The sequence below is a fragment of the Hemiscyllium ocellatum genome, chromosome 47, assembly GCF_020745735.1.
Source record: "Hemiscyllium ocellatum isolate sHemOce1 chromosome 47, sHemOce1.pat.X.cur, whole genome shotgun sequence".
Taxonomy (NCBI): domain Eukaryota; kingdom Metazoa; phylum Chordata; class Chondrichthyes; order Orectolobiformes; family Hemiscylliidae; genus Hemiscyllium; species Hemiscyllium ocellatum.
In genome coordinates this window covers 15,262,438-15,282,360 of record NC_083447.1, presented here as the reverse complement: position 1 = coordinate 15,282,360, position 19,923 = coordinate 15,262,438, and the positions used below count along the sequence as shown (strand labels likewise).

The following is a 19,923-nucleotide window of genomic DNA, read 5'->3' as shown; positions in this document are numbered from 1 at the left end:
CAGGTTGGGATTGTGGTCAGTCAGAGTGAGACTGTTCTCAGTCAGAGTGGGACTGTGGTCAGTCAGAGTGGGGCTGTGGTCAGTCAGAGAGGGACAGTGGTCAGTCAGAGGGGACTGCGGTCAGTCAGAAGGGGACTGTGGTCAATTGGTGAGGGACTGTGGTCAGTAAGAGCGGGACTGTGGTCAATCAGAGAGGGACTGTGGTCAGTCAGAGCAGGACTGTGGTCAGTCAGGGTGGGATTGTGGTCAGTCAGAGTGGGACTGTGGTCGGTCAGAGAGGGACTGTGGTCAGTCAGAGGGGGACAGTGGTCAGTCAGAGTTGAACTGTTGTCAGGCAAGGTGGGACTATGGTCAGTCAGAGAGGGACTGTGGTCAGCCAGAGGGGGACTGTGGTCAGTCAGAGGGGGACTGTTGGTCAGTCAGAGTGGGACTGTGGTCAGTCAGAGGGGGACTGTAGTCAGTCAGAGCGGGACTGTGGTCAGTCAGAGAGTGACTGTGGTCAGTCAGAGGGGGACTGTAGTCAATCAGTGAGGGACTGTGGTCAGTCAGAGCGGGACTGTGGTCAGTCAGAGGGGACAGTGGTCAGTCAGAGGGGGACTGTGGTCAATCGGTGAGGGACTGTGGTCAGTCAGAGCGGGACTGTGGTCAATCAGATTGGGACTGTGGTCAGTCAGGGGGGACTGTGGTCAGTCAGGGTGGGATTGTGGTCAGTCAGAGCGGGACTGTGGTCGGTCAGAGAGGGACTGTGGTCAGTCAGAGCGGGACAGTGGTCAGTCAGAGTTGAACTGTAGTCAGGCAAGGTGGGACTATGGTCAGTCAGAGAGGGACTGTGGTCAGCCAGAGGGGGACTGTTGGTCAGTCAGAGTGGGACTGTGGTCAGTCAGAGAGGGACTGTGGTCAGACAGAGCGGGACTGTGGTCAGTCAGAGTGGGACAGTGGTCAGTCAGAGTTGAACTGTAGTCAGGCATGGTTGGACTATTGTCAGTCAGAGAGGGACTGTGGTCAGTCAGAGGGGGACTGTGGTCAGTCAGAGGGGAACAGTGCTCAGTCAGGTTGGGATTGTGGTCAGTCAGAGTGGGACTGTGGTCAGTCAGAGGGGGACTGTTGGTCAGTCAGAGCGGGATTTTGGTCAGTCAGAGGGGGACCGTGATCAGTCTGAGGGGGACTGTGGTCAATCAGAGTGGGACTGTGGTCAGTCAGAGAGGGACTGTGATCAGTCAGAGAGGGACTGTGGTCGGTCAAAGTGGGACTGTGGTCAGTCAGAGGGGGACTATGGTCAATCAGGGTGGTATTGTGGTCAGTCAGAGTGGGACTGTGGTCAGTCAGAGAGCGACTGTGGTCAGTCAGAGGGCGACTGTGGTCAGTCAGAGGGCGACTGTGGTCAGTCAGGGTGGGACTGTGGTCAGTCAGAGGGGGACTTTGGTCAGTCAGAGGGGGACTGTGGTCAATCAGAGAGGGACTGTGGTCAGTCAGAGGGGTCTGTGGTCAGTCAGAGCGGGACTGTGGTCAGTCAGAGAAGGACTGTGGTCAGTCAGAGGGGGACAGTGGTCAATCAGAGTTGAACTGTAGTCAGGCAACGTGGGACTATGGTCAGTCAGAGGGGGACTGTGGTTAGTCAGAGCGGGACTGTGGTCAGTCAGAGAGGGACTGTGGTCAGTCAGAGGGTGACTGTGGTCATTCAGAGCGGGACTGTGGTCAGTCAGTGGGGGACAGTGGTCAGTCAGAGTTGAACTGTAGTCAGGCTAGGTGGGACTATGGTCAGTCAGAGAGAGACTGTGGTCAGTCAGAGAGGGACTGTGGTCTGTCAGAGGGGAACTGTGGTCAGTCAGGTTGGGATTGTGGTCAGTCAGAGTGGGACTGTGGTCAGTCAGAGGGGGACTGTTGGTCAGTCAGAACGGGAATGTGGTCAGTCAGAGTGGGACTGTGGTCAATCATAGAGGGACTGTGGTCAGTCAGAGGGGGACTGTGGTCAGTCAGGGTGGGATTGTGGTCAGTCAGAGAGGGACTGTTCTCAGTCAGAGTGGGACTGTGGTCAGTCAGAGTGGGACTGTGGTCAGTCAGAGAGGGACAGTGGTCAGTCAGAGGGGGACTGTGGTCAGTCAGAAGGGGACTGTGGTCAATTGGTGAGGGATTGTGGTCAGTCAGAGCGGGACTGTGGTCAATCAGAGAGGGACTGTGGTCAGTCAGAGCAGGACTGTGGTCAGTCAGGGTGGGATTGTGGTCAGTCAGAGCGGGACTGTGGTCGGTCAGAGAGGGACTGTGGTCAGTCAGAGGGGTACAGTGGTCAGTCAGAGTTGAACTGTTGTCAGGCAAGGTGGGACTATGGTCAGTCAGAGAGGGACTGTGGTCAGCCAGAGGGGGACTGTGGTCAGTCAGAGGGGGACTGTTGGTCAGTCAGAGTGGGACTGTGGTCAGTCAGAGGGGGACTGTAGTCAGTCAGAACGGGACTGTGGTCAGTCAGAGAGTGACTGTGGTCAGTCAGAGTGGGACTGTAGTCAATCAGTGAGGGACTGTGGTCAGTCAGAGCGGGACTGTGGTCAGTCAGAGGGGACAGTGGTCAGTCAGAGGGGGACTGTGGTCAGTCAGAGGGGGACTGTGGTCAATCGGTGAGGGACTGTGGTCAGTCAGAGCGGGACTGTGGTCAATCAGACTGGGACTGTGGTCAGTCAGAGGGGGACTGTGGTCAGTCAGGGTGGGATTGTGGTCAGTCAGAGCGGGACTGTGGTCGGTCAGAGTGGGACTGTGGTCAGTCAGAGCGGGACAGTGGTCAGTCAGAGTTGAACTGTAGTCAGGCAAGGTGGGACTATGGTCAGTCAGAGAGGGACTGTGGTCAGCCAGAGGGGGACTGTGGTCAGTCAGAGAGGGACTGTGGTCAGTCAGAGGGGAACTGTGGTCAGTCAGGTTGGGATTGTGGTCAGTCAGAGTGGGACTGTGGTCAGTCAGACAGGGACTGTAGTCAGTCAGAGCGGGACTGTGGTCAGTCAGAGAGGGACTGTGGTCAGTCAGAGGGGGACTGTAGTCAATTGGTGAGGGACTGTGGTCAGTCAGAGGGGGACTATGGTCAATCAGAAAGGGACTGTGGTCAGTCAGAGTGGGACTGTGGTCAGTCAGAGAGGGACTGTGGTCAGACAGAGCGGGACTGTGGTCAGTCAGAGGGGGACAGTGGTCAGTCAGAGTTGAACTGTAGTCAGGCATGGTGGGACAATGGTCAGTCAGAGAGGGACTGTGGTCAGTCAGAGGGGGACTGTGGTCAGTCAGAGGGGAACTGTGGTCAGTCAGGTTGGGATTGTGGTCAGTCAGAGTGGGACTGTGGTCAGTCAGAGGGGGACTGTTGGTCAGTCAGAGCGGGACTTTGGTCAGTCAGAGGGGGACTGTGATCAGTCAGAGGGGGACTGTGGTCAATCAGAGTGGGACTGTGGTCAGTCAGAGGGGGGACTGTGGTCTGTCAGAGCGGGACTGTGGTCAGTCAGAGTGGGACTGTGGTCAGTCAGAGAGGGACTGTGGTCAGTCAGAGGGTGACTGTGGTCATTCAGAGCGGGACTGTGGTCAGTCAGTGGGGGACAGTGGTCAGTCAGAGTTGAACTGTAGTCAGGCTAGGTGGGACTATGGTCAGTCAGAGAGAGACTGTGGTCAGTCAGAGAGGGACTGTGGTCAGTCAGAGGGGAACTGTGGTCAGTCAGGTTGGGATTGTGGTCAGTCAGAGTGGGACTGTGGTCAATCAGAGAGAGACTGTGGTCAGTCAGAGTGGGACTGTGGTCAGTCAGAGAGGGACTGTGGTCAGTCAGAGGGTGACTGTGGTCAGTCAGAGCGGGACTGTGGTCAGTCAGAGGGGGACAGTGGTCAGTCAGAGTTGAACTGTAGTCAGGCAAGGTGGAACTGTGGTCAGTCAGAGAGGGACTGTGGTCAGTTAGAGGGGAACTGTGGTCAGTCAGGTTGGGATTGTGGTCAGTCAGAGTGGGACTGTGGTCAGTCAGAGGGGGACTGTTGGTCAGTCAGAGCAGGACTGTGGCCAGTCAGAGGGGGACTGTGGTCAGTCAGAGGGGGACTGTGGTCAATCAGAGAGGGACTGTGGTCAGTCAGAGCGGGACTGTGGTCAGTCAGAGGGGGACTGTGGTCAATCAGAGAGGGACTGTGGTCAGTCAGAGAGGGACTGTGGTCAGTCAAAGTGGGACTGTGGTCAGTCAGAGGGGGACTGTGGTCAATCAGGGTGGGATTGTGGTCAGTCAGAGTGGGACTGTGGTCAGTCAGAGAGGGACTGTGGTCAGTCAGAGGGCGACTGTGGTCAGTCAGAGTGGGACTGTGGTCAGTCAGGGTGGGACTGTGGTCAGTCAGAGGGGGACTTTGGTCAGTCAGAGGGGGACTGTGGTCAATCAGAGAGGGACTGTGGTCAGTCAGAGGGGGACTATGGTCAGTCAGAGCGGGACTGTGGTCAGTCAGAGAAGGACTGTGGTCAGTCAGAGTGGGACTGTGGTCAGTCAGAGAGGGACTGTGGTCAGTTAGAGAGGGACTGTGGTCAGTCATGGTGGGACTGTGGTCAGTTAGAGGGGGACTTTGGTCAGTCAGAGGGGGACTGTTGGTCAATCAGAGAGGGACTGTGGTCAGTCAGAGGGGGACTATGGTCAGTCAGAGAAGGACTGTGGTCTGTCAGTGGGCGACAGTGGTCAGTCAGAGTGGGACTGTGGTCAGTCAGAGAGGGACTGTCGTCAGTCAGAGCATGACTGTGGTCCGTCAGATTGGGACTGTGGTCAGTCAGAGGGGGATTGTGGTCAGTCAGAGGGGGATTGTGGTCAGTCAGAGGGGGACTGTGATCAGTCAGTGTGGGACTGTGGTCAGTCAGAGGGGGACTGTGGTCAGTCAGGTTGGGACTGTGGTCAGTCAGAGGGGGACTGTGGTCAGTCAGGTTGGGACTGTGGTCAGTCAGAGAGGGACTGTGGTCAGGCAGAGGGGGACTGTGATCAGTCAGTGTGGGACTGTGGTCAGTCAGTGTGGGACTGTGGTCAGTCAGAGGGGGACTGTGGTCCGTCAGATTGGGACTGTGGTCAGTCAGAGGGGGATTGTGGTCAGTCAGAGTGGGACTGTGGTCAGTCAGTGTGGGACTGTGGTCAGTCAGAGCGGGAATGTTTGAAAATGTAAAAACATCTGGCTTGCCATTTTGGGTCAATGTAACTTCCCCCTTTCCTGCCTTGTACTCCCTTCGGTGACCGAGGTTGGTCGGTGGGGACAAAGGGACTGGCAGTGAATTTGTTTGTTGGGGCCCGGACTGTTTCTTGCATCATTATGTAAGTTGTCCAACTCGGGGAGGTTCCAGACTAGACCTGCTCTTGGGGAATGAGTGAGTCGGTGTTAACTGAGGGAGAGAAAGAGAGAGAGACAGTTGGTGCTAACCGAGAGAGAGAGTTGGGGTTAACTGAGGGAGAGAATCAGTGGTAACTGATTAAGAATGAATCAGTGTTTACTCTGAGAGAGAGAGAGAGAGAGAGAGAGAGTTGGTGCTAACCAAGGGAGAGAGTTGGGGTTAACTGAGGGGGGGAGAGAGAGAGAGAGAGAGAGTTGGTGCTAACCGAGAGAGAGAGTTGGGGTTAACTGAGGGAGAGAGAGTCATGTTAGCTGAAGGAGAGGAAAAGAGAGAGCCATTGTTAAATGTGAGAGAGGGAGAGAGTCAGCGTTAACTGAGTTAAAAATCACACAACACCAGGTTATAGTCCAACAGGTTTAATTGGAAGCACTAGCTTTCGGAGCGACGCTCCTTCATCAGGTGGTTTATGGTGGACACCTGATGAAGGAGCAGCGCTCCGAAAGCTAGTGCTTCCAAATAAACCTGTTGGACTATAACCTGGTGTTGTGTGATTTTTAACTTTGTACACCCCAGTCCAACACCGGCAGCTTCCAAATCAGTGTTAACTGAAAGAGAGAGAGAGAGAGAGTGATTTGCAAAGGCGAATGGAGTGTTTTAAATTAGAGGCAATCAGAGATTGAAAACTCAGATGTGTCAGCAGAAGTTGCAGCAAGTCCCTGGTCTGTACTCAGGGCTTTTTATTTTGAAGAAGCTGCCTCAGTTAGTTTTTTTACACTGGTTCTGTACAATTGAAGCTCAAAGAGAGAGAGAGTCAAGGCATTTTAAGTCTCTCTTTACCATCGATCGGGTTGCTCAGCCCTTATTGATCTGTCCGCCTAGTTTAAAGACTGTCAGCTCATCCCAACTCATTTCTCGTTTCTCCTCTCGCTTCCTGCACAGTTCTGGCTCTCCTGTGGGACACGGGAGATTATCTCCTTTAATCCCCGTTCCTGCTCAGAGTCCCTGGATATTGTACGTGCATCCTGCACTCCTGTGAAAGTTCTCATACCCTTCAGATACACAACATGCTCTCCTCGAAAAAGAAAACACACGGTTTCTGAGGTGGTCAGGGTCACGTTCAAAGTGGAATCGTCTGCTTTCTTATCTTTTTATTTTCATCACTAGGTTTTATACCGGGTTTTATGTTCCCTCTCCAAGCTGCCTGAGGGAGAGTGAGCCAACGAATGGCGAGTTTCAGACTCGGGGAATTCCAGCTGGGGTCTGGAAAGCGTGAGGAATTTCAGGATCAGACGGATCACTGGATCTCTCTCAGACGGATCGCTGGATCTCTCTCAGCGATCAGACAGCCGATTGGCTGACAGAGGGATGACCACAGCAGGTCAGGCAGCATCTGAGGAGCAGGAGAATTGGCCAATCAGGAGGATGCGGCCTAACTGGCTGTGTTTTCCCAGCAACACGCTCTCAACTCTGATCTCCAGCATCTGCTGTCCTCAGTATCTCCTCGTTGATTTTAACCTCGTGGTGAAGCCTCTCTCAAGGGATGCCTACTGTGAAGAAGCTCTCCTCCTCTCTCTGAGGGCATTTGCCCGAAACGTCGACCCTCCTGCTCCTCGGGATGAGGCCTAACCCGCTGTGCCTTTCCAGCGTCACACCTTTCCACTCTGCCACTCCAGCATCCGCAATCCTCACTTTCTGCCAGAGGGGATGAGTCAAAGCAGAGGCTGACTTTGTGAAGGATTTGGATTGGATGCGTTAGACGGGTGGAGATTGGACCCATGTCCAAGTCGGGAACAGACGGAGACAAATGGCAGATTATTCCGCGTCCTGGAGCAGGAGGATGGAGTGGGGGTGCGGACGGGGGTGGGGGGGGGGACTGTCGGGGTGTTGCTTTTGAAGCTGGGAGCAGGAAGAGGCCAAGGTCCATCGTCTGAACCCGTCACCGAGGGAGGCCCTGGGGGGTCAATGTCTATTCGAGGGCCTCGGGCCTACTCCTTCAGGATGCTGCTCGGACACCAGAGAATTGGGGGATGGGGAGGTGGATGGGGGAGGAGGTTCCAGGGGACAGGAGGGAAGGGGAGATGTAGGGGCTGAGAGGAATGTGGGGTGTGTGTGTGTGTGTGTGTGGGAGGGGAGGCGGGTTGGGGACGGGGATGTGGGGAACGAGGGGTGTTGAGGGAGAGGGCAAATAAGTGAGACGGGTAAGGGGAGAGATGGGAGAAAGTTGTGGGGGAGAGGAGAGCGGGGCTGTGCAGGAGGGTGGGTGCGGGGGTGTGCGTATGTAGGGGGTAGGTGAGGGTGGGTGCGGGGAATGGAGGTGTCTGTGAGGGGTGGGGGGCAGGTGTGTGAGAATGAGGGAAGGATATGTGAGAGGGGTGAGTGTGGGGGAGTTGGTTGTGTGTGAGGGGTGTAGGTAGGTGTGTGTATGAGGGGTGTTGGGGCAGGGTGTGTGTGGGGGGGTGAGGGGGGTGTGCGAGGGATGTGTGTGTGGGAGGGATGTGTGTGTGGGAGGGGTGTGTGTATGGGAGGGGTGTGTGAGGGGTGTGTGTGGGAGGGGTGTGTGTGTGGGAGGGGTGTGTGTATGGGAGGGGTGTGTGAGAGGTGTGTGTGGGAGGGGTGTGTGTGGGAGCGGTGTGTGTGGGAGGGGTGTGTGTGTGTGAGGGGTGTGTGTGTGTGAGGGGTGTGTGTATGTGAGGGGTGTGTGTGTGGGGGTGGGTGTGTGTGGGAGGGGTGTGTGAGGGGTGTGTGTGTGGGAGGGGTGTGTGTGTGGGAGGGGTGCGTGAGGGGTGTGTGTGTGGGAGGGGTGTGCATGTGGGAGGGGTGTGTGTGTGGGAGGGGTGTGTGTGTGGGGAGTGTGCGTGTAGGAGGGGTGTGTGTGTGGGAGGGGTGTGTGTGTAGGAGGTGTGTGTTTGGGAGGTGTGTGTGTGTGGGAGGGTTGTGTGAGGGGTGTGTGTGTGGGAGGGGTGTGCATGTGGGAGGGGTGTGTGTGTGGGAGGGGTGTGTGTGTGGGGGGTGTGCGTGTAGGAGGGGTGTGTGTGTGGGAGGGGTGTGTGTGTAGGAGGTGTGTGTTTGGGAGGTGTGTGTGTGTGGGAGGGTTGTGTGTGGGAGGGGTGTGTGTGTGGGAGGGGTGTGTGTGGGGGAGGGTTGTGGGAGGTGTGTGTGTGTGAGGGGAGTGTGTGGGAGGGGTGTGTGTGGGAGGGGTGTGGGTGTGGGAGGGGTGTGTGTGGGAGGTGTGTGTGTCTGGGAGGGGTGTCTATGGGAGGGGTGTGTGTGAGAGGGATGTGTGGGAGGGATGAGTGTGTGTGAGGGATGTGTATGGGGGAGGGGTGTGTGTGTGGGAGGGGTGTGTGTGGGAGGGGTGTGTGTGGGAGGGGTGTGTGTGTGTGGGAGGGGTGTGGGTGTGGGAGGGTGTGTGGGAGGGGTGTATGGGAGGGGTGTATGGGAGGGGGTGTGTGTGGGAGGGGTGTGTGTGTGGGAGGGGTGTGTGTGTGGGAGGGGTGTGTGTATGGGAGGGGTGTGTGTGGGAGGGTTGTGTGTGTGGGAGGGTGTGTATGTCGGAGGGGTGTGAGTGTGTGTGAGGGGTGTGTGTGTGCTAGGGGTTTGAGAGGGGGTGTGTGTGGGAGGGGTGTGTGTGTGGGAGGGGTGTGGGTGTGGGAGGGTGTGTGGGAGGGGTGTATGGGAGGGGTGTATGGGAGGGGGTGTGTGTGGGAGGGGTGTGTGTGTGGGAGGGGTGTGTGTATGGGAGGGGTGTGTGTGGGAGGGTTGTGTGTGTGGGAGGGTGTGTATGTCGGAGGGGTGTGAGTGTGTGTGAGGGGTGTGTGTGTGCGAGGGGTTTGAGAGGGGGTGTGTGTGGGAGGGGTGTGTGTGTGTGGGAGGGGTTTGTTTGTGGGGTGTGTGTGTATTTGTGGTGTGTGTGGGGGGGGGAGATGTGTGTGTAGGGGGAGGGGTGGGTGTTGGGGGGAGGGCTAGGTGTTTGTGGGAAGGGTGTGTATGTGGGGGGAGAGGTGGATGGGTGTGTGTAGGGGAGGGGTGTATGTGTGGAGGGTGAGGGGGAGGGATGGGGCATTGACATCTTGAGGGGCACCCTCTGAGGGTTACCCTCCCAGCCCTGGCTTCAGTTCCCTGGGGGATTGTCCATGCTGGGATCCCAGGACGGAGTTGGGACGGGGGTATTAATTTTGGGAATGCCAGGAGTTGCCGGCCTTTGGTCAGACGTGGTTTTACTTGTCACCGGTCCCTAACACCCGTGGGAATCCAGTCAGCAGCCAATCAGCTGTGGGGGATCCAGTGGGCCCTCCTGCACCGATAGGAGTTTTCCTGTTTCAGTTAGAAAGCTGGAGGATGCCCTTTCCTCAGCCTGAGTGACGTTCCCACCCAATGACGTTCCCACCCAATGGGGTACACAGCCAGAGCCAACCCCCACCATAAGCTTAGTGCCCACGCCAATCCTCAGTGTCAAAGGTGACAGAGCCAGCACACAGAGCATGCTCATCGCCAACATTGGGGCTTCCCTGTATGTCCGGGAAGGCCACGGGTTTCCCTAGCCAATAAAGCCGAAGTAGCTCCCCCTTCACTCCGACCCGATCCCACAGCCCTCTCCAGTAAAGAGTTCCTCAGACTCACTCCCCTCGGAGGGAAGCAATTCCTCCTCATCTCCGTCCCCTTACTCTGAGGTGATGCCTCTCTGATCCTCGACTCTCCCACAAAGGGGAACCCGACCTCTTCACATCTCCCCCTGTCAAGTCCCCAGACCGCCTTGCATGAGCAAGGTGTGTGGCTCAGGTTGAGGTTCTGGGTGTAGGTTGGCTGAAAGGTTCATTTTCAGACGTTTCGTCACCAAACTAGGTAACACCTTCAGTGGGCCTCCGGACAAAGCACTGATGCTTCGCCTGAGGCCCACTGAAGATGTTACCTAGTATGGTGACGAAACGTCTGAAAATGAACCTTCCAGCTCAGTGAGCCAACCTACACCCAGAATCTTGCATGTCTCAATAATTCATTCTCCTAAACTCCGGTGAACACAAGCCTTACCGAGACAGCTCCTCCCCCTAGGACAGTCCTAGTACCAGCTGAGTGAACGCTCACTGGACTCCAAAGCTAAACAATCTTTCTCTAGAAAAGAGGTCCCAAACTGTCAATAGTATTGCAGGTGGGATCTGACTGGTGCTCTGTACAGTTTTGGCAAAACCTCCCTGTCTTTACTCACCATTCCCTTCCAAATAAAGGCCACTTGCCCTCCCCGCTGAATGTGGATGCAAACGTTTTGTAGTTTATGTACCAAATGAGCTGGCGGAGGAACTGGGGGATGCAGCTGCAGTTACAACATTTAAAAGACATTTGAAAAGATACATGGATAGGAAAAGGTTATAGAGTCATAGAGACGTACAACACTGAAACAGACCCTTCGGTCCAACGCGTCCATGCCGACCAGATATCCCAACCCAATCTAGTCCCACCTGCCAGCACCTGGCCCATATCCCTCCAAACCCTTCCTATTCATATACCCATCCAAATGCCTCTTAAATGTTGCAATTGTACCAGCCTCCACCACTTCCTCTGGCAGCTCATTCCATACACGTACCACCCTCTGGGTGAAAAGGTTATCCCTCAGGTCTCTTTTATATCTTTCCCCTCTCACCCTAAACCTATGCCCTCTAGTTCTGGGCTCCCCCACGCCAGGGAAAAAGACTTTGTCTATTTATCCTATCCATGTCCCTGAGGATTTTGTAAACTTCAAAAAGGTCACCCCTCAGCCTCTGACGCTCCAGGGAAAACAGCCCCAGCCGGTTCAGCCTCTCTCTATAGCTCAAACCCTCCAACCCTGGCAACATCCTTGTAAATTTTTTCTGAACTCTTAGAAGGACATGGATCAAGGGCAGGCAAACGGGACTATAGTTTAATTTGGGAAAGTTGGTCAGTTTTGACGAGTTGGACTGAAGGGTCTGTCTCTGTGTTGCATGACTCTCAAATCATTTATATGCTGCCTTTTACCATCTCAATAATATTCAACCCTTCTGCACTTCCTACCAAAGTGGCATAGGCTGCAGGAGGTTGGGTGGGTGGTTGTGAGTGTGTGTGTGTGTGTGTGTGTGTGTGTGTCACAATTTCTCCGGAGTGGGTGCTCCACGGAAGCAGCGTCTCTATCAGGATTTGCTCGCAGATTGGAGGCTTCTGCCTAACCCCAGCAGGAGAGCGCCAGTTATGGTAATCAGCAATTAGCCTCAGAGCTGTGCGTTCAAACCAGATTTTCAAACAGGGAAGGCTGATTAGCACAGCACCTATTTAGCACTTGTTTCCATCGTTTACCAAAATAACCCCAGAAGCTTTCACACCAAACATTTGCCGTCCAATTTTCATTTGGACCGATGCCAGGAGCTTTCATCGCATTTGGGCTTTCAGATGTAGCACAGTCTCTGTGAGATAAAGCCGCAACTGATAACTCCTGTGATATGGGTTTGTGTGTGTGCTCGCGTGCCTGTTCACGTGCCTGTTCTTGTGTGTGTGTGTGTGTGTGTCTGTGTGTGTGTGTGTCTGTGTGTGTGTGTGTGTGTCTATGTGTATTTGTGTGTGTGTGTGTGTGTGTGTGTCTGTGTGTGTGTGTGTTTGTGTGTGTGTGTGTTTGTGTCTGTGTATTTGTGTGTGTGTGTCTGTGTGTGTCTATGTATATTTGTGTGTGTGTCTGTGTGTTTGTGTCTATGTATATTTGTGTGTGTGTGTGTCTGTGTGTTTGTGTCTATGTCTATTTCTGTGTGTGTGTGTGTGTGAGTGTGTGTGTGTATTTGTGTGTTTGTGTCTATGTCTATTTCTGTGTGTGTGTGTCTATGTGTATTTGTGTGTGTGTGTGTCTGTGTGTTTGTGTCTATGTCTATTTCTGTGTGTGTGTGTGTGAGTGTGTGTGTGTATTTGTGTGTGTGTGTATCTGTGTGTTTGTGTCTATGTCTATTTCTGTGTGTGTGTGTGTGTGTGAGCCTTTCTGAATGTGTGTGTGAGAGAGAGTTTGTGAAAACGAGGATGTGTGCTGGCTCCTGTGTATGTGCCTCTGTGGAAGGGTGTGTCAGTTTTGTGTGAGAGTGCATTTTTAAATGTGTGTTTGGCCGTATGTGTCAATGTGTGAGTATGAGTGTGTGTTTGCACTGATGAGACTGTGCATGTATATATGTGTGTAAGTATGTGTGCCATTGTGAGTGTGCACATAGAGTCAGAGAGCAAGTGCAGTAACTGTGCAGAATCGTTCTCTGACTACGTAGTCTCTGCCTTTGTCTCTTTTTCTCCTTTTATGTTTTATCGTGTGTGTCTCTGTGTCTGGGAGGGGTGGGGGTAGAGACGGGAGGTGTTGTGCTGTGGGAATTGTTGCCAGGTATTTAGGGAAAGGCCTGTTTTCTGAGCTGCTTCTCCAGGACGGTTTGGGATTGACAAGGAGCCCAGTCTCCGAGTCAGTGCACATGCGCACCGTCTTCTCTCTGGAGCTGGAGGACCGAGGTCAGAGTGATGCTGGTTTTCAGATGTGGGTCAAACCTGTGTTCAGTCTCGGCCTCTCCACGGTTTACTGTGAGGAGTCAGAGAGTGAGGAGCTGGAAAGGCACAGCAGGTCGGGCAGCATCCGAGGAGCAGGAGAGTCGACGATTCGGGCATAAGCCCTTCATCAGGATCTCCAGCATGTGCAGTCCTCACTTTCTCCTAGTTAACTGTGAGGAGGGTGGACACAAAACCCAACAGCTCGCTGCTAAAGCTGAACCAGTATCTGTACTTTTTGGAGCCCACGCGAGACTAAAGCACCTATCACCCTGCTATCAGCTGGCACTCTCAACTGTGCGAGAGAGAGTCTGTATGTGTATGTGTGTGTGTGTGTGTGTGTGTGTGTGTGTGTGTATGTGCGTGTAGCTGTCTGTGCGAGAGAGAGTCTGTATGTGTATGTGTGTGTGTGTGTGTGTGTGTGTATGTGCATGTGCGTGTAGCTGTCTGTGCGAGAGAGAGTCTGTATGTGTATGTGTGTGTGTGTGTGTATGTGCATGTGCGTGTAGCTGTCTGTGCGAGAGAGAGTCTGTGTGTGTATGAGTGTGTCTGTATGTGCGTGTGCGTGTATGTATATATGTGTGAGAGAGAGTCTGTGTGTGTATGTACGTGTGTGTATGTGCATGTGTGTGTATCTGTCTGTGTGAGAGTCTGTGTGTATATGTGTGTGTATGTGTGTGTGTATGTGTCTGTGCGAGAGAGACTCTGTGTGTGTATGTGCGTGTGTGTATGTGCATGTGCATGTATTTGTCTGTGCGAGAGAGAGTCAGTGTGTGTGTGTGTATGTGCACGTGTGTGTATCTGTCTGTGTGAGAGAGAGTCTGTGTGTATATGTGTGTGTGTATGTGCATGTGTGTGTATTTGTCTGTGTGAGAGAGAGTCTGTGTGTGTATGTGTGTGTTGGTCTGTGTGTGTGTATGTGCGTGTTGGTCTGTGTGTGTGTATGTGCAGTGTGTGTATCTATCTGTGTGAGAGAGAGTCTGTGTGTGTATGTTTGTGTGTATGTGCGTGTGTATGTGTCTGTCTGTCTGTGGTGTGTGTGAGAGAGATTGTGCCTGTGTGTATGTGTCTGTGTGCGTGTGTGTGTGTGTGTGTGTGAAGAGTCTGTGTGTATCTATGTGTGTGTGAGAGAGAGTCTGTGTATGTGTGCGTGTGCCTGTATGTGTGCGTGTGCCTGTATGTGTGAGTCTGTGAGTACGCCTTTGCATATTGGCATGTGAACATGTCTATCTTCATACATGTGTACATATGTATTTATACTTGCAATTATACGTGTGTCAATTATATGTGTGTGTCTTTTAACATGCATGTACGTGTGTGTTAGTGCATGTGTGCATATGCACATATGTGCTTGCACATTTGCATGTGTGTGTGTGTGTGTGTGTGTGTGTGTGGATATAGGGGCATGAGGCAGAATTCTCAAGTGCCAGCTGTATTTGAATATGTTTTGAAAGCTTCAGACATGACCTTCCCATTTGCTTGTTTGCCCTCACTGGGCTGTGGTGAGAAAAGGGGGGGAGATGGGTGAGCGATATAGTCCAAATCCACGGGGATTTGGCCACGGACCAGTGGGACACAAAGCAGCAGGGAGTTCCTTTGGAATTAAGGGAAGGCTCCGGGTGGGTGTTTGCAACTGTTTCACTTCAGAAAGAAACCCTTGGGGATGAGTTTCCGATGGTTAAACACTGTCCGATTAGCTCCCTCTCTGCAAAGTAACGCGTTTACCGGCATTCCAATCACGTCTTCTTTGCTCAGCTCCATAAGACCATAAGACATAGGAGTGGAAGTAAGGCCATTCGGCCCATCGAGTCCACTCCGCCATTCAATCATGGCTGATGGGCATTTCAACTCCACCTACCCGCACTCTCCCCGTAGCCCTTAATTCCTCGAGACAACAAGAATCTATCAATCTCTGCCTTGAAGACATTTAGCGTCCCGGCCTCCACTGCACTCTGCGGCAATGAATTCCACAGGCCCACCACCCTCTGGCTGAAGAAATGTCTCCGCATTTCTGTTCTGAATTTACCCCCACTAATTTTAAGGCTGTGTCCACGGGTCCTAGTCTCCTCGCCTAATGGAAATAATTTCCTAGCGTCCACCCTTTCCAAGCCATGTATTTTCTTGTACGTTTCTATTAAACCGCCCCTTAATCTTCTAAACTCCAATGAATATAATTCCAGGATCCTCAGCCATTCCTCATATGTTAGACCAACTATTCCACGGATCATCCGTGTGAATCTCCGCTGGACACGTTCCAGTGCCAGTATGTCCTTCCTGAGGTGTGGGGACCAAAACTGGACACAGTACTCCAAATGGGGTCTAATTAGAGCTTTATAAAGTCTCAGTAGCACAACAATGCTTTTATATTCCAACCCTCTTGAGATAAGTGACAACATTGCATTCGCTTTCTTAATCACGGACACACTTCCAATCGCAGGTCCTTCACTTAACTCGCCACCATGACGGTTCATCCACATTGTGACCAAATACCTCGCTGCTACCTGCACAGGCGACTCTGTCTGTGGGAGACAAGCAATCCAGAGGCCTACGCTAATATCCCATTGGGTTCAATTGGCAGTTGGTGGAACTTAAATTGAACAAATACAAATCTGCGAATGAAAACCAGCCTCAAAGACAGCGATCTGCGAGAGCTATTTTCGATTTTTCTTAAAAAATGTCTGTTAGGGAGGGAAATCTGCCATCCTTACCTGACCTGGCCAACACATGACCCCTAATCAAAGCAACATGGCTGACTCTCGAGAGCCATTAGGGAAGAGCAGTGTGTATAGGCCCTGTCAATGGTGCCCACGTCCCATGAAAGAATTTTTTTTTCACAAAATCTCAGGCAGGAGGAAGTAAATTGGGAATGCCAATCCTGGCTGTCATGAGGAAGACAGCTATCAGAGGAGGACATTCAGCCTTTTCAGCCTGTTCTATCACTCACTGAGGACGTGACTATCTTTGCCCCATGATATTTTCACTGCTGGATGTACAGTCTGACCATCGCAGAAGGGTTGGATTACATGGGGGAGGCCAGGAACCATCGATAAGTGGCATTTTCCGATCTGCCCCAACCCCCAATCGAACTGGAAAATCCCTTACCACCCCCTCCCCCCGCCCAGCAAGTGCAGGGAGGTGACATCACAGATGTGACATCGTCCCCACCCCAATGGAGCTTTGCCATTGGTTGAATGGCCTGTCAAATCCTGATGAGGTTCGAATACTGAAGAGGGCGTTCATTCCCCATAGATCACAGACAAGGGATCATGACCCTCATGGATCCGATAGAGAGGTGCATGACCCTGCTAGACCCTGGGAAAAGGTCACGACACTGTAAAGCCACAGGGGAAGGGTCATGAACTTGCCAGATCCTGAGAAGAGGTCGTGACCCTATCAAACCCTGGGAAGAGGTCATGGCCCTGACAAATCCTGGGGAAGGGTCATGACCTTACCACACCCTGAGAAAAGGTGATGACCCTGTCAAATCCTGGGAGGAGATGATGACCTTATAGAACCATGGGGAAAGGCCATGATCTTACCAGACCCTGTGAAGTGGTCATTACCGTGTCAAACCCTGGAAAGGAGTCATGACCCTGTCAAATCTTGAAGAGGTAGTCATCACCAGGTCAAACTCTGAGTAGGGGTCATGACCTCATCAAACTCCAGGAAGGGGTCATGACTCAGATGAACTCTGCGCAGGGGCTCACTGGGTGCTAATAAACCCTAAAATGCTGGTGTGGTCCCTTCAAACACTGCCAATGTGGTGGGTTGTTGATGAGGGGAGAGTGATGGAAACCAGGAGATACATGCGGCTGGGAAAAGAGATGACAGGAAAGGGGGGAAGGTCAGAGGAGGTCGTAGGGGCAGGGAGAGGTGACCGAATCCTTCTTTCTTGACCTGAATGGATGTCCTGGATCCAATGGGGTGGGGGAGGGCGCTGCGAAGTACGTAATGAAAAAGGGAACAAGAGTGGACAATGAATCCTTTGAAGAGGTTAATCCAGGACAACGCCTCGGACATTGCTCTGGGGACCCGGGAGAATCTGAAATGGGGCAGACCCCTGGCACCAGGAGGCTTGGCCTCATCCTCAAACCCCTCCACGGTTTCAGGCAAGCTCCGCCCGCTCTAGAACCTTCCGGGATGTCTACCCGTCTCCCAATCCGGCCTTCTTGAACACCCCCGATTTGCTCCCTCTGCCATCGGTGAGGGGGGCAGATTTCCTACACTAAGGGAGCAAAGGTCATTCAGGAAGACCTTCTGAAGACAATCCATGATGGTGTAATGGCCGCCGCTTATAAATGGTTCCCAATTCCAGTTTATTTATGAACTGAATGAAAGATCCACCAGCTAAACCCCCAAAGTGATTTGAGCATAGGGTCCCGACTCATCAGCCAGGGATCTGTGGTTGATAAGTCTAATGATGTTACCACTAGGCCGCAATCCTCACTGGGCCACCCAGGAAGAGCAGATAAACTAAGGTAAGTATTATAACTCAGGATGTTCCGATGGAAGGAACCTATCCCTGGATCTGTTCCCTTAATCTCCAACATCCTATTCCGCCAAAATCACCGGGACTTTTTTTTTGTCTCCTGCTGTTTCTTCTAACTACCACAGTGCGGGAGAAAGTGAGGACTGCAGACACTGGAGATCAGAGTCGAGAGTGTGGTGCTGGAAAAGCACAGAATCTGAGGAGCAGGAGAATCGACAGTGTAGCCAAACAAATATTCACGTGAAGCCCATCATGGACAGGTGAGGGCAAGGTAGGGAGAGAGGAAGGGGGCTAAATTAAAATGGTGCTGGAGGGGGAAGTAAAGCACTCTCGCCCCCTGCGGAGCCCACCTCTCTCTGAAGGCATCCAGAGCATTGACAGACACTGCATGCTCCCTCTCCAAGGACACCCAGGCAGCACGGTGGTTCAGTGGTTAGCATTGCAGCCTCACAGCACCGGGGACCCGGGTTCAATTCCAGCCTCGGGTGACTCTGTGAGTGTGGAGTTTGCACATTCTCCCTGTGTCTGTGTGCGTTTCCTCCGGGTGCTCTGGTTTCCTCCCACAGTCCAATGATGCGCAGGTTCGGGATGGATTGGTCCATTGTGTTCAGCGACGGGTAGGTTAGGTGGCTTAGCCATGGGAAATGCAGGGTTACGGGGATTGAGTGGGATGCTCTTCGGAGGGTCGGTGTGGACTTGTTGGGCTGAATGGCCTGTTTCCCCACTGTACGGATTCTATGAATGGAACTGCAAACTGGGCTCAAGTGACGCGTTCTAGTCGGACAGGCCGTTGCCTGTTACCAAGGGAACCCATAACGAGCTTCCTGAGGAGATTAATTAACGATTCCCAACAGGCCTTGTAGGGGTTATCCCAATCCCCTGAGGAGGAGGAGCGTAAGAGCCAACACGTAATAGATGGGCCAAGTGGCCGATTTCTGTGTGGTAAACTCCTCGTGACACACAGAGGGTCGGGATGCCCTGTGAGATTTTGGATGGGGTTTGGGCGGTGAGGGGTGGATTGTGGAGTCTGGTGGTGGGGGTGGGAGGGGAGGCAGGAGAACAGAGGTATCCCCCCCTTTACCCTTGACTCTTACCGTGAGGTGCTGGAAGAGCCAGGCCCGCATGATATTGGTGGCCACTTTGGGGAAAATGCCCCTTTTTTTTTGACGCCGCTTGTCCTTGTCCAAGTCGTCATCGTCGCCTGTGCCGGGCGATGCCATGCTGTTGTCTAACGCATCACCTGAGGGGGGGGTGGGGGGGTGGGGAGAGATCATGGAATCAGTCACCAAAAAAGTGCCAAGTGTGCGCGCCAGTGTCCAATCAGATCCAACTGCGCCGCCTCAACTCTAACCCCTCTTGACCTCCTCAGGGGCAGGAGGTCTCTGACTTACAAATGGCCGTCCAGAGGTACTCGTCGTTACCAGCTTGGTCCAGGACAAGAGTCACCGTATAAACATTTCCACATCTGCCTGTCTATCCAGCTCCCATCACTCTGCGGAACATTCCAGAATGTCACCTCTGAGGGGGTGAAAGGAAGTCTCCTCCACCTTCTCAGGATGGTTAGGGTGCACAACAAGGCCATTAAGTCTGTTGTGTGCACACTGTTTCTCTGAGAATTTGGATTCAGAGCCAATCTACTGCCTTCCCCTCCTTTTCGTGTCCATTGTTTCTGCTTAAATAACCTTCTAATGCCCTTCTGGAATGTTTTAATCGAACCTGTGTCCACCATATTTCTGGGCAGCTTATTCCAGACCCTAACCACTCACTCTGCAAAATGCCTCCAAAGCCCCAGCCCGCTGCCTCTCGATCCTGTTATAGACAGGAAGCTTCTCCATATCTACTCAGTACTGACCCTTCACCAGTTTCAAATCTTCGATCAACTCTCTCCCCGACCTTTTCCAAAGCCAAAGAGTCCCAATCTCTCCATTCCTTCCTGAAGTGATTATTTCAACTGAGATTCTACCAGAAGGCAGGGCAAGTGTCCCCAAGGCACTAGCTAGGCCCTATTGGATAATGAGTACAGTGATAATATCATCTAGGAGAAAGTGAGGTCTGCAGATGCTGGAGATCAGAGTTGAAAATGTGTTGCTGGAAAAGCGCAGCAGGTCAGGCAGCATCCAAGGAGCAGGAGAATCGACGTTTAGGGCATAAGCCCTTCATCAGGAAGAAGGGCTCATGCCCGAAACGTCGACTCTCCTGCTCCTTGGACACTGCCTGACCTACTGCCCTTTTCCAGCAACACATTTTCAACAGTGATAATATCACTCCACCTTATTTATTGTTTTATTCATGGGATGTGACATGTATTGCCCATCCCTAATTACCCAGAGGGCAGTTAAGAGTCAACCTCAAATAAACCTGTTGGACTATAACCCGGTGCCATAGGAATTCTGAAGTTGTCCATCCCAGTCCAACCCTGGCATCTCTACATCCTGTTACTTCCTGCTGCTAGAATTTCCTGTGAGACAGTCTATTTTCCCAAATTTGCTGTGGGTCTGGAGTCACGTGTAGGCCAGACCAGGTAAGGATGGCAGATTCCTTCCCGAAAGGACATTAGTGAACCAGATGGGATTTTCCTCACAATTGACAATGGCTTTGGGGTCATTTGCAGATTCTTAATTCCAGATTC

At 52.8% G+C, this 19,923-nt stretch overlaps 1 protein-coding gene across 8 annotated transcripts in view; it reads right to left on the bottom strand.

The window, feature by feature from the left end:
- The window catches only part of LOC132836786 (homeobox protein Meis1-like), a 407,589-nt gene that overhangs the window by 59,690 nt on the left and 327,976 nt on the right, over positions 1–19,923 (bottom strand). For all 8 annotated transcript variants that reach the window (XM_060856248.1, XM_060856254.1, XM_060856255.1 and 5 more), the window contains exon 8: positions 18,389–18,534. In XM_060856248.1, the coding sequence (XP_060712231.1) occupies positions 18,389–18,534 (146 nt within the window). The remainder of the gene's footprint in view (positions 1–18,388; positions 18,535–19,923) is intronic.